General features: G+C 40.2%; 1 protein-coding gene and 1 long non-coding RNA gene across 4 annotated transcripts; one reads left to right on the top strand and one right to left on the bottom strand.

The window, feature by feature from the left end:
• Window positions 1-298: 298 nt before the first annotated feature.
• LOC149393515 (large ribosomal subunit protein eL14y-like) lies at window positions 299-3,821 on the top strand. The gene is made up of 5 exons (XM_089617446.1): window positions 299-511; window positions 593-694; window positions 1,233-1,362; window positions 2,168-2,280; window positions 2,352-3,821. The coding sequence occupies exons 1-5, from the start codon at window positions 509-511 to the stop codon at window positions 2,364-2,366; spliced, it is 363 nt and encodes a 120-aa protein (XP_089473572.1). The 5' UTR covers window positions 299-508; the 3' UTR covers window positions 2,367-3,821.
• Window positions 3,822-10,495: 6,674 nt separating this feature from the next.
• On the bottom strand, window positions 10,496-11,868 carry LOC149393514 (uncharacterized). Of its 3 annotated transcripts, none has more exons than XR_016299875.1 (3): window positions 11,729-11,868; window positions 11,563-11,629; window positions 10,496-10,806 (listed from the first exon to the last, which is right to left on the bottom strand). It is a non-coding gene; the product is annotated as an uncharacterized LOC149393514 (long non-coding RNA). The 3 variants fall into 3 exon arrangements; XR_016299876.1 differs by having other exon boundaries at window positions 10,496-10,803; XR_016299874.1 differs by lacking the exon at window positions 10,496-10,806 and adding an exon at window positions 10,835-11,381.
• Window positions 11,869-12,582: the final 714 nt, after the last annotated feature.

The following is a 12,582-nucleotide window of genomic DNA, read 5'->3' as shown; positions in this document are numbered from 1 at the left end:
CTGAACTGATGCACCTAACAAAGTGTTTTTTTAAATCGAATTCTCTTTTTGTTTCAAAGTGAGTCATTCCATTAAATATTGGAAAAATTGTTCAAAATATCAATTTGAAACTTATTGAGTAACAAAATAGCCAAAGTTTCAATTTTTTCAGCAAAATAGTCAAATTTATGTTTTTTCAAAAAAATTTAACGATCAAGATATATATTTTTTTTTATGATTATTGTAAGCAATTTATTACTTCCAAAAAAATTAATCCTTGGATAAAAAAAATTGAAATAAGATTCCTACACATTTTTCCTATTTCACTAAATTAAGATAAAACTACTATTTAACATATTCATAATTTTAAATTGACTATTTAATTACATCCCCTTAAATATTTAACTAAAAACATAAGTAAAAAAAAAAAAAAAAATTAGCGATAGCTGTAAGTCCTTGTAAAACCCCAAAACCGTCTGGTCTCTCAAGCCTCGACTCTATCAGACTCACACTCACCGCGGCAGAGAAAATGGTGAGGAATTTCTCTCTTTGGTTTCTGATATGATTAGCGCTTATTTGAACTGATTTTGTATTTCGTATTTGATTTCTGTAGCCTTTCAAGAGATACGTCGAGATCGGAAGAGTTGCTCTGGTCAACTACGGGAGCGACTACGGCAAGCTCGTCGTCATCGTTGATGTCATCGACCAGAACAGAGTATGTTCATTATTATTAATTTTTATTTATTTATTTATATATTTCGGGATTTAGGACGGTCAATTGTGGTCAAGAAAGTATCCTACACAAACACTTTCGTTTATCAGTTTAGGGTTTCTTTGATCTGGATTGGTATATTTCGAACTTATTTTGGTTGCAACTGTTTGTAGATAGTATACAATGTTATGACTTTCACATCGTGGATATATAGTTTTTCGGAACTGAGCTTTTTTCATTGAACTTAGTTAAGCATGATTTTTGTAGAAATTGTGAGCAAGACTAGGTCTTTTTACAATGTTTAAATACTGTGCATTGTAGAATAACTTTGTAGTAGAATTCATACAAAGAACTCGATTGAATACTGTGCAATGTTTATATACTATGCATTGTATAATTAATGTAAAAAGAACTCGATTGAATCTGGGTTGTTTGTCTAATAAATAGAATTTTCCAGTGCAAGTATGAAGCAATTTTTTTTTTTTTTTTTTTTTTTTTTTTTTTTTTTTTTTTTTTTTTTTTTTTTTTTTTTCATTTTCAGGCTCTTGTTGACGCTCCTGATATGGTGAGGTCCCAAATGAAGTTCAAGAGGCTTTCCCTCCCTGACATTAAGATCGACATCAAGAGAGTCCCCAACAAAAAGCAACTTATTGCTGCCATGGAAGCTGCCGGTTAGTTCTTCTTTTAGTCAAATAACGACACTATTAGTGTCCAACCATCTTTTGGGTTCAAAGGCCCAGTCTAACGTTATTTTAGGCCTTAGTGAGGTCTTAAAATGAGGGGGTTTATTTTTTAACGAAAAATATTTGATATTATTTTATTTTTTTTCGTCACTGAAACTATGGGCTATGATAGATATATAAAAAAAATTAATACTGAGTATATATTTATATATATATACATATATGTATATATATAACACACATACATACTGGTTGTTGGAACATATGGCGGGTTTGAAACAGTAGGATTTTTAATAAAGAAGGATGGGGCGCTTAATGGATTCTCGAGCAAGTGAACCTTAACATTGCATTATGGTTGTATTCTTTATTTTTAGACTTTCGTGTATTTTTCTATCGACCAATGCAGGCATTGGGCCTGGGCCGGGGCCTGTGTAATGAGGGTTTGTTTTATCTTGGTGTTTTCAGCCTTGTTTCCTTGGTTTGGACTTGGCGTGTTGGTTTAGGGCATGGTTTCCAAGGAACAAACATGAATCACCTCTTTTGTCCTTTTTATTTTAATAATATATTTTGTTATAAATATAATATATAATGTTATATATATATATAACAATATATATTATATATATATTGGTCTATTATCAATCAGTTGATATGAGAAGTCACTTGTTTTTTTTTTGTTTTTTGTGAAGACCCGCCCAAAAATCATGACGCCTAAAGCGGTTGCTTTAGTTTCCTTAGGGTGTACCCGGCCTAATTTTAATAACGTGTTTGTTTGTTGGAACTAATTATATAGATTTCAAGAAGAAATGGGAAAATAGCTCTTGGGGGAGAAAGCTAATTGTCCAGAAGAAGAGAGCTTCCCTCGACGACTTCGATCGGTTCAAGCTTATGCTCGCCAAGATCAAGGTAACAAACTGTTGTACTATTTTTTCACCTTATTTACAGTGGATTAGAGTTCTTGGTTCAATACATGACAGATTTTCCACTGGTGATGATCACCAAGAAGTTGATGATGTCGGCGTACCATGGTGTTGACACCTTCTCCACTGCTAGCAATTTTTCGTCTCGGAAATTGTCGTCGATATGCATTTTTTGGTCTTGGATGTGGGTGAGGTCTTCTAGGCGTGAGAGGTGGTCAGCTACGAGATTCTCCGTCCCTTTCTTGTCTTTGATCTCCATGTCGAATTCTTGGAGGATGAGAATCCATCGCATGAGCCGCGGCTTTGCATCTTTCTTTCCCATCAAGTGTCGGATTGCCGCATGGTCGGTGTAAACGATGGTCTTCTTGTCAATGACATAAGGTCGGAATTTGTCAAAGGCAAAGATCACCGCGAGGAGCTCCTTCTCGGTGGTGGTGTAGTTGATTTGGGTATCGTTGAGGGTTCGGCTTGCGTAGTAGATTGTGTGGAAGACTCTTCCTCTTCGCTGCCCAAGAACCGCACCTACGGAAAAATCGCTTGCATCGGTCATCATCTCGAACGGCTCGCTCTAATCGGGTGCCACTATCACCGGGGCAGTGCTCAACTTCTTCTTGAGCGTGATGAATGCCTCCATGCACTCGTTGGTGAAGATGAGCTTTGTATCCTTCTTGAGGAAACCACAAAGAGGTTTTGTGATTTTCGAGAAGTCTTTGATGAACCTTCGGTAGAAGCCCGCATGCCCCAAGAAGCTCCGTACACCTTTGACCGAGATTGGTGGGGGTAGTTTCTCGATCGTGGAAATCTTTGCTCGGTCTACCTCCAGTCCTTGTGCAGAGACCCGATAGCCTAGAACAATCCATTCTTTCACCATGAAATGACATTTCTCCCAATTGAGCACGAGGTTGGCTTCCACGCACCGATCTAACACCTTAGACAAATTCTCGAGGCAAACGTCGTAAGTAGCACCAAAAACAGAGAAGTCGTCAATGAATACCTCTATAGTGCGCTCAACCATGTCGGAGAAGATGGCCATCATGCATCCTTGAAAGGTAGCCGGTGCGTTGCATAGGCCGAAGGGCATTCGCCGGAAAGCAAATGTGCCATACGGACACGTGGATGTTGTCTTCTCATGATCTTTGGGGACGATGGCGATTTGATTGTATCCGCAGTAGCCGTCGAGGAAGCAATAGTATTCGTGGCCGGCAAGGCGATCAAGCATTTTATAGATGAAGGGCAAAGGAAAGTGATCTTTTCGGGTGGCGGTGTTGAGCTTGCGGTAGTCCATGCAGATTCGGAAGCCGATGACAGTGCGAGTCGAAATAAGTTCGTTGTTGTCGTTTTGAATCACCGTCATCCCTCCTTTCTTTAGGACGCATTGGACCGGGCTAACCCACGAGCTGTCAAAGATTAGGTTGATTACTCTGGCATCGAGCCACTTCAATATCTTTTTGCGCACCACCTCCTTCATTGCCGGATTGAGCCTCCGTTGATGTTCAATGGAGGGACGGGCGTTGTCTTCCATGAGGATGCGATGCGTGCAAAAAGATGGACTAATTCCTTTAATGTTGGAAAGAGTCCATCCAATTGCCGACATATGGGATCGCAACACTCGCAACAACTTGTCTTCTTGCTCGCCGGTGAGGTGGTCGGATATGATGACCGGGAGAGTCTTCTCAGCTCCAGGGAAGGCGTAGTAGAGATGAGAAGGCAGCTCCTTGAGCTCGATCTCCGAAGGCTCCTCCATGGATGGTTTGCGTGGCTTCGGGCTTTCTCCTAGCTCCTCGAAATACTTTCTTTTATTAGGCTCGAACCCATCCATGTAATTCGCGTATTCAAAGGCTGCACAAGTAACAATTTCGTTAGCGGAATCACACGAGTTAAGAAGACATACCTCAAGGGGCTCATCCGAGTATATATCTACCCAGAATATATCGTCGCTTTCTTTCGAGTATTTCATGGTTTTGAAGACGTTGAAGACGACTTCCTCATCTTGCACCCTTAACTTGAGCTCACCTTTTTGGACATCGATCAAGGCTCCTCTGGTAGCTAGGAATGGTCTTCCCAATATGATAGGGATATTTGTGTCTTCCTCCATGTCTAGCACCACGAAATCAGTGGGGAAGATGAACTTATCCACCTTGACAAGGACGTCTTCGATGATGCCTCTTGGGTATTTGATGGATCGGTCCACCATTTAGAGTATCACTCGCGTGGACTTCACTTCTCCGATGCCAAGCTTTTGAAAGATGGAGAATGACATGAGGTTGATGCTGGCTCCCAAATCACACAACGCCTTTTCAAAGTAGAGGTCCCCTATGGCGCATGGTACGGTGAAACTTCCCGGATCTTTCATTTTTGGTGGAAGCTTTCTTTGGATTATAGCACTGCACTCATCGGAAAGTGTAATTGTGCTACAATCGTCAATCCGGCGCCTATTGGAGAGGATGTCTTTCATGAACTTCGCATAGCTCGGCATTTGTACGATGGCATCGGCGAACGAAATGTTGACTCGGAGTTATTTGAGCATCTCAACAAACCGCCCGAATTGCTCGTCGAGCTTGTTATTCTTGAGCCGTTGAGGAAATGGCACGGGGGCGTGCAAGGGAGTCAAGGAGGTAGGCATGGGCTGTTGTGGTGTTGATGATGATGCACCGTCTCCTTCTTTTTCCTTCCCCTTGTTTGAATTCTCAACCACTAACCCGCTGCGAAGAGTGATTGCGTTGCATTGGTCATTCGGGTTGATGTTGGTGTTGCTTGGAAGGTTCCCTTGTGGTCTATTGCTTTGAGCTTGAGCAATTTGACCCACTTGTGTCTCAATGTTCCGGATCAACGCCATTTGATTTTGAAGCACGGTTTCTTGATTTTGCATGATTGTCGTTGTCCTATTCATGAATGCTAGGAACATGTCATTTGGCTCGATCTTGGGCGTGGGCTGAATTGGTTGTTGTTGAGGTTGGAACCCCCGTTGTTGTTGTGGCTGCCCTTGGTTTTGGTTTTGGTACGTTGGTGAAGGTCGATTGTCCCCGAACCCTTGTTGTTGTTGAGGTCCTCTCCATCCTTGATTGTTGTAATTGTTGTTTCGACTTCCATTGTTGTAGTTGTTGGCATTGTGATATTGGCCCCGATTATTGTAGTTGTTGACGTAGTTGGTTTGCTCGGCATGTACATCATTGGCTTGAGGGCAATCGTCGGTGAAGTGAGCCCCATTACACAAAAAACATGGCTCCGGTGCGGCTTGTGTGACCTTGGCTGCCACTTTCATCTCCTTTAGCTGTTTGTTAAGCTCCGCCATTTGTGCTAGCACTTCTTTCAACTCTTCCAATTAGTCTTCGGTTGTGGTAGCGTGTGCGGTCGCGGGACCGGGCTTCATGAGTCTTCTTTCTACCGGGCATTTCTCGTTGGAACGAGCCAATTCTTCAAGTAAGTCATGGAATTCCAATGGCGTCTTAGTTAGCACCGTACCTCTCGCGGCGGTGGTAACTAAGGTCTTTGTTGATGTGAGGAGACCATAGTGGAATGTTTGTAGTTGGTCCGGCAAGGCTATCCCATGGTGAGGGCATTTCCTCATCATTTCTTTAAAGCGTGCCCACGCCTCATGCAAGGACTCCGCCTCCCATTGCCCGAAAATGTGGATCGCATTCTTCAAACGGGCTGTCTTCTCGAATGGGAAGAACTTTGCAAGAAATTTAGCACAAAGTTCCTCCCAAGTGGTGATGGAGTCAGCCGGCAAAGATTGCAGCCAAATCTTCGCTCGGTCGCGAAGGGAAAATGAGAACAAGCAGATTCGGATTGCATCGACGCTGATGTTCTGGATGTGGAATGTGCCGCATAGCTCGTTGAAGTTGGTGAGGTGCTCGTTCGGGTCTTCGGTTGCGCATCCAGCGAATTGGTTTTGTTGAATCATGTTGATCATCCCGGTTTTGATGATTTCGAAGCCCCGGTTCTCAATAGCTGGACTAACAATAGCCGGACGATACCCATTTGTGATAGGTAGGACGTAGTCGAGAAGAGGTCGCTCATCGGCCATTGTTGCTCCCTCGATCCTTTGTTGTTTTTCCTTCCGGTTTCGTTTGCACATCTTTTCGATTTCAGGATCGATCGGTAGGAGGCTTGATTCACCGTCTTTTCGCATAAACCTTTGCAAGTAAACACGAAAATAGATGAGAAAACAAAAATAAAAGAAAGTTCAAATAAAAGCTTATGAGTCGAATTGCAATTTAAAACTAATCCTCGGCAACGGCGCCAAAAACTTGTTGCAAATTTTCTCGCACACGCAAGTGTACGTGGTCGCAATAGTAATAAATCGTAAGAACTAGTCGATCCCTCGAGGATTAGCTAAATATGGAATCCGATAATCACAAGCTAGTATAGAACTAAATATAGTTGATGGAATTGTTGTGTCACAAAAATTCACTAACACGTCACAAAATTAAACAACTAGATGCACAAAAATTCTATTGGATAAAGGGAAGGACTATGGTTCACGGGTTCACAAAACAACTTGGATTCGCTGAATTAAGAAAAGAAACAATCTATTGAGATTCACACTTTTCACTACTCATAATCACTTTAATCGAATTGATAGATCTCTCTCAAGCATCTAACAACCGAAACCGATACTGGAATATCATCTCTTAATCTCAACTCCTAACAAGCACGGCTAGCATTAAAAAAACAAGAGTATTCTCACGAGTCTAAAACAACCTAGCTATATCTAGCCTATGAATGAATTCTAGTAATCCACACAAAAACACAACAACCTAATCTTTCTCAAGCATTAGAGTTGAACATAAAACAAGCATGAGTTCATGACATTCATACAAGCATTAAGCATAGTTATGGATTAAGTAAAAGTGATGAGAAAAACAACAACCTAACAATTCTAATATCATGAATCCTACATCGTAATGAACCCGCTACACCATAGCCATACATGCGACTAGTTCATATTAATAACCATGACAAGAAAAATACTTAAAGATGAACACAAGAACAACACATCAAGAAACATCATAAGCATATGGAGAACTTGAATTAAAAATATAAGAGTTTAGAGAATAGAACACTTTGATTGGGATTGTAGCAAAAATGGTGGAACTCTGCAGCTACCTCATTCTCTTCAAATTGGAGCCACAAGTATGAACAAGTCTGGAAATTTTTGGAAAAATTATGAAAAACTAAGAAAATGAAAATATGTTCTTGATAGATTCTAAAAATCTCATTCCATGCATGCCTTCTTCTGAGTACATTGGTCTTTTTAATGTTGAATGGGCTTGTTTTCGGAGCAATCTAAGCATTCAAATCCCATCCAATGGCTGAGAGTTGCTAAAAAAAATTGAAGAGAACGAAGTTTGTCAGGACGACCGCGCGCCGCGTACTTCACCCTGCGCGCCGCGCGGTCCTTCTTTTCGCTCGTAAAATTCTGTGGCTTTTGGTGCAGAATTTCCACTCCACACGACGCGCGAAATGGACCTCGCGGTGCGCGGAGTTTGAAAAAATGTTTTCTTCGCTTCTTTTCTTCGTTTTTGCTCCGTTTTGACTCCGATTAGCTTATTTTCCATATTGAGACCCCAAACACTAGTAAAACCCATATAGACCTGAAAATCCATCAAAAACACTCTAGAGATAATTAAAATCCTTGAGGACTCGTTGGTTTTAAGCTCGGGAGATAGGAGTTTACGCGTGATTAACGCACCTATGTCATAGTAAAAAGGCTAACAGGTACAAGACCTATGGAGACATTCTCGTAGCCGTCTCTGACATGGATAACCCTGTTTCCTATAGCCAAGCAATGGATTGTTCTGAATCAAACCTTTGGCTTGACGCCATGAAAGTTGAAATGCACTCGATGTATGTCAACAACGTCTGGAAACTTGTAGACCTTCATGAATTGATTAAACTCGTATGGTGTAAATGGATATACAAGAAGAAAATGGGTCCGGATGGAAACGTTGAGACGTTCAAAGCACGACTTGTGGCTAAGGGTTATACCCTACAAGAAGGGATTGACTATGAAGAAACCTTCTCGCTAATCGCGATGCTTGAAACCATCCGCATACTTTTATCCATAGCCACAGCTCTCGACTACGAGATCTGGCAAATGGATGTCAAAACTGCCTTCCTGAATGGCAATCTTGACGAGCGCATTTATATGGCTCAACCAGACGGTTTCGTGGATAAAGGTCAAGAGACCAATGTTTGTGAGTTACTTAAGTCCATTTATTGACTAATGCAAGCATCTAGGTCATGGAATATTAGATTCGATGAAACTATGAAAAGCTTCGACTTTGAACAGTCAATAGATGAGCCTTGTGTTTACAAGTTAATACCCGAAGGCAAAGTTGTTTTTCTGGTACTATAAGTCGATGATATATTACTCATAGGTTATGATGTGGGTAAATTATCTGAGGTTAAGAACTGGCTAGCAAAGCAATTCGATATGAAGGATTTAGGAGAAGCCGCGTACATTCTGGGGATCCAAATCTTTCGAGATCGGAAACACCCTTTAGGCATGGAGTCTCACTCTCTAAGGACCAGTCTCCCAAGACTGCACAAGAGATTGAGCACATGAGAAAAATTTCTTACGCCTCAGCCGTAGGAAGTCTCATGTATGCTATGCTTTGCACTAGAGCTCATATCTGTTTCGCTGTTGGCGTAGTTAGCCGTTTCCAATCCAACCCTGGACCCGAGCACTGGATTGCTATTAAGCATGTTCTTAAGTATCTTCGAAGAATTAGAAACTTGATGCTTACATATTCAGGTACTAACCTGACTATGATGGGATATACTGACTCCGATTTTCAAGCGGATAAGGATTCCAGGAAATCCACTTCGGGATCTGTGTTCATCCTTAATGGTGGAGCTGTCGTCTAGAGGAGTATTAAGCAATCTTGCATTGCTGACTCCACAATGGAAGCAGAATATGTGGCTGCTTGTGAAGCATCCAAAAAGGCTGTATGGCTTAGAAAATTCCCTAAGTATTTGGAAGTTGTTCCAAACATCGACGAGCCCATGACCCTTTATTGTGATAAAAGTGGGGATGTCGCTAACTCAAAGGAACCTCGAAGCCATAAGCGGTCTAAACATATTGAGAGGAAACCATTTAATTCGAGAGATCGTGCAGCGCGGAGACGTGGAGGTGAAGAAGATCTCAACTGTGGACAACCTAGTAGACCCATTCACCAAGGCCCTAGCGAACAAGGTCTTCGACCAGTATCGTGAGGGATTAGACATGAAGGACTACTCACATCTTCTTTGAGTCAAGTGGGAGTTTGTTGTCAATCGTGCCCACAAGAGGAGTAGTAGTGTCTATTTATGTACATTTGATGTAATATAGTCTCACGAAGACTCTTGCTTGTAATTGCTTATTTATTAATAAAAGTTGAAACGTTCATTCATTATTCCTTGTGTGAAGCATTATGATAAAACCTTAATCTTTAGCCCATAAACAAACCTAACAAGGTAATCTCTCCCCTATAAATAGAGGCCTCATTCTCATTGTTTATTGATCTCACATAAGTTAGAGATTGAGAGTTTCTCTCTCTAGAACTTGTGGTTGCCGCCCCTTCCCTCTCTCTCTAGTTTTATTTTCGTTTTTATTTTGGCACTTAGGTCCACAATTGACATAGTATTTTAGCTCTTCGACTCTAAGACTTGTTCTTGAGTCGTCGTGTTTAAAAGTGCCTACACACTAATTCCTTTCTTTCTCGAGTGATTCTTGTGATAGAAACTTTCGTGGTAGCTCGAGTTCCCGAAGAAAGAAGAGAGACGTGCTGCGAGGGGAGACGAACGTTTCAACCTTCCGAAGGCTTCTCAACGTTCAAGCTTCTAAAAGGTTAGTAAATTAATAATGCTCATTGATGTTTTAATTTATATGTACTTTCTCTTTGTCTAAGTTAGTAAAATCATTTTACTTGTTTTAAATAAAAATTTTAAATTCCGCCGCTTTCTCGAAGTGTTAAACTTTTTCTTAACCCTAGATCAATTCCAACAGTTACGCTAACTAGCAACTCGAGAGTACTTGAAAAGACTTGGGCTCGTTGCTTTGGGCTTCGGGTTACGCTCGAGAATTTAACTCATTCTTTACGTAAGTTATAGAGTTTGGTTCCCCAGTTGAGAATCTGAAAAGCTTCGTACCGTAAAACACAGTACTTGAAATAAATTCCTTAATCGAAATAAACAGAAATATCAAGGAATGAATTTAATGGCTTAGAACGGATTCTAAACTTTAAAAATAACTCAAGTCATAAAACGAAATGCGGAAATTCTAAGATCTAAGATTTTCGGTGCAACGACCATTAGTAGGACCGTAGATTCCAAACATAAGTAAAGACACAACCCAATTTGGCATAAACAAAACTTGAGTACAAAGACATAAACATAAAGTCTTCAACTGTGAGCTAGACGTGTGACGATCAAAAGTAACTCACAAGTTTGCTCGCCGAACTAATTCCACCAGGTTTGAGCCCAACAAACCCGTTTGCTAAGGTTCAACTCTTTCGAAACCCCGCTGCTAAATCCAATCAGGAACATAATGTCACACTCAAATTCACACACATGGTTTGAATAATAAATCTCGACCACTCGGCCACAAAGTGAGACCCGAGAAATTTCGGGATTTAACCGACATGAGCTAAGCTTATCCAAAAAAATTCCAAACTCCAATCTCAAATCTCAAATTCAAAACACAACCCGTAACAAGAGCCAAACCCGAAACACCATTTCAAAAATCTCATATCCGAGTAGCAGCTAAAGAACATATCATACCTATAGCTACACAAATCCAAATCCAACGATTCTAGTTTCATAAAATAACTAACTTCCGTAATTTTTTAACGAGATATTATAAAATTAATTTGAATCAAGATAACTACCTCAAAAACAGCCCGTAACACAGATACACAGATTAGGATTTTCAATTTTTACTGCTCTGCAACACCATTTTAAAAAAATCAAAACGCAAATCAATTCTTAACGGATTTACATGCTCTTGGACAATTTAGAAAGCCCATTCAGTAAAATATCCAGGAAAAATAATATCACAAACTATCTCTGTCCATATCGGACTGCCCATGTCCGTTTACCAACCTGTCCAATTTCAGTTTAAGAAACCAAAACGAAATCTCAATCAATCAACAACATCCAACACAATTTCAAGGTCATACCAACTCAAATCCATCATCAATATAAGGATTCACGGTCGAATTAAAGAGCCCCAAAGGAAACCCTAACTTCAAACTAAAAAGAAAGGGATTCGAAATTTCTCTACCTCGTGATGATCTCAAGCTATGTTGCGAGTACAAACCTTCCTCCCGTTCAAAAAATCACGTCCAAACCTTGAGGAGAGACAAACAAACACGAATGGTCCTAAAATTTTAGATTGGAAAATAGAAGAAGAAGGACAAACAAGAAGAAGGGATTGAGAAGAAGACTACCTCACGCGGCTCTCCGGTGAGGCGTGCGACGAACATCTCCGACCGAACCTTTCTCTTCTTCTCTGGCGTCTCTTACTCTCCCACGGTTTCTCTCTTTTTTCTGGTTTGTCTTCTTCACGCCGACTTTCTCTATAAGGCAGCGTGGGTTTTATATGAGCAAGACTTCGGTAATTGCTCACTTAAGTCCTCAGCTTTTTGCCAAAGCCTCACTTCGTGCCCAAATTTCAATTTTTGTTGCAACTGGGTCCTTAATTTTTGTTGCAAATGGTCCTATCCATTTAAATCCTTTTTAAAGTCCACAATTAAAAATGGATATCGATTTTATATTTTAAACTGAGAATTTTCTCGTTCGGGTTTGATTCATTTAAATATATTTAAGATTTCTCGGAAATAATTCTCACTCTTGACAATTTATTTATTAAATTAATTTTCGGGATATTTCATCGGAAAATAATTTATTATTCAGAACAAACTCGATAAATCGTTTATTTATTCCGAGATTTTTCATTACCTAAAAATATTTTAAATTAATTCTATAAATTAATAGGACCATAAATCACTCAAGAATTTAATTGTAACAACGGAAGCTCGTTTATTAAACTTAAATATACAAGTGGAGTGATTCAAAAGTTTATACTTTACACACACGCCCTCAATATATCTTCCAGGATTTGAATAACTCTCGCGGATTTTCCATCCGTCTGAGGGTGGAAAGCAGTACTAAAATTTAGTATCGTTCCCATGGTTTCGTGGAAACTTCTCCAATAATGAGCAGTGAATCAAGTATTTCAATTTGAAGTAATGCTCAAATGGACACCATGATATTTCACTATGTTCTCAAGATACACTTCTGC

Source organism: Urtica dioica, chromosome 6, assembly GCF_054948205.1.
Source record: "Urtica dioica subsp. dioica isolate 48M chromosome 6, U.dioica_male_clone48M_v1_H2, whole genome shotgun sequence".
In the NCBI taxonomy this organism is placed as follows: Eukaryota; Viridiplantae; Streptophyta; class Magnoliopsida; order Rosales; family Urticaceae; genus Urtica; species Urtica dioica.
This window is presented reverse-complemented; position numbering and strand designations above follow the sequence as displayed.

Excerpts from the sequence above, each read along its gene's own strand:
- LOC149393515 (XM_089617446.1), top strand. Across the intron at positions 695-1,232 it reads ATGTCATCGACCAGAACAGA|GCTCTTGTTGACGCTCCTGA; the intron begins GTATGTTCATTA and ends TTTCATTTTCAG. Across the intron at positions 1,363-2,167 it reads TGCTGCCATGGAAGCTGCCG|ATTTCAAGAAGAAATGGGAA; the intron begins GTTAGTTCTTCT and ends CTAATTATATAG.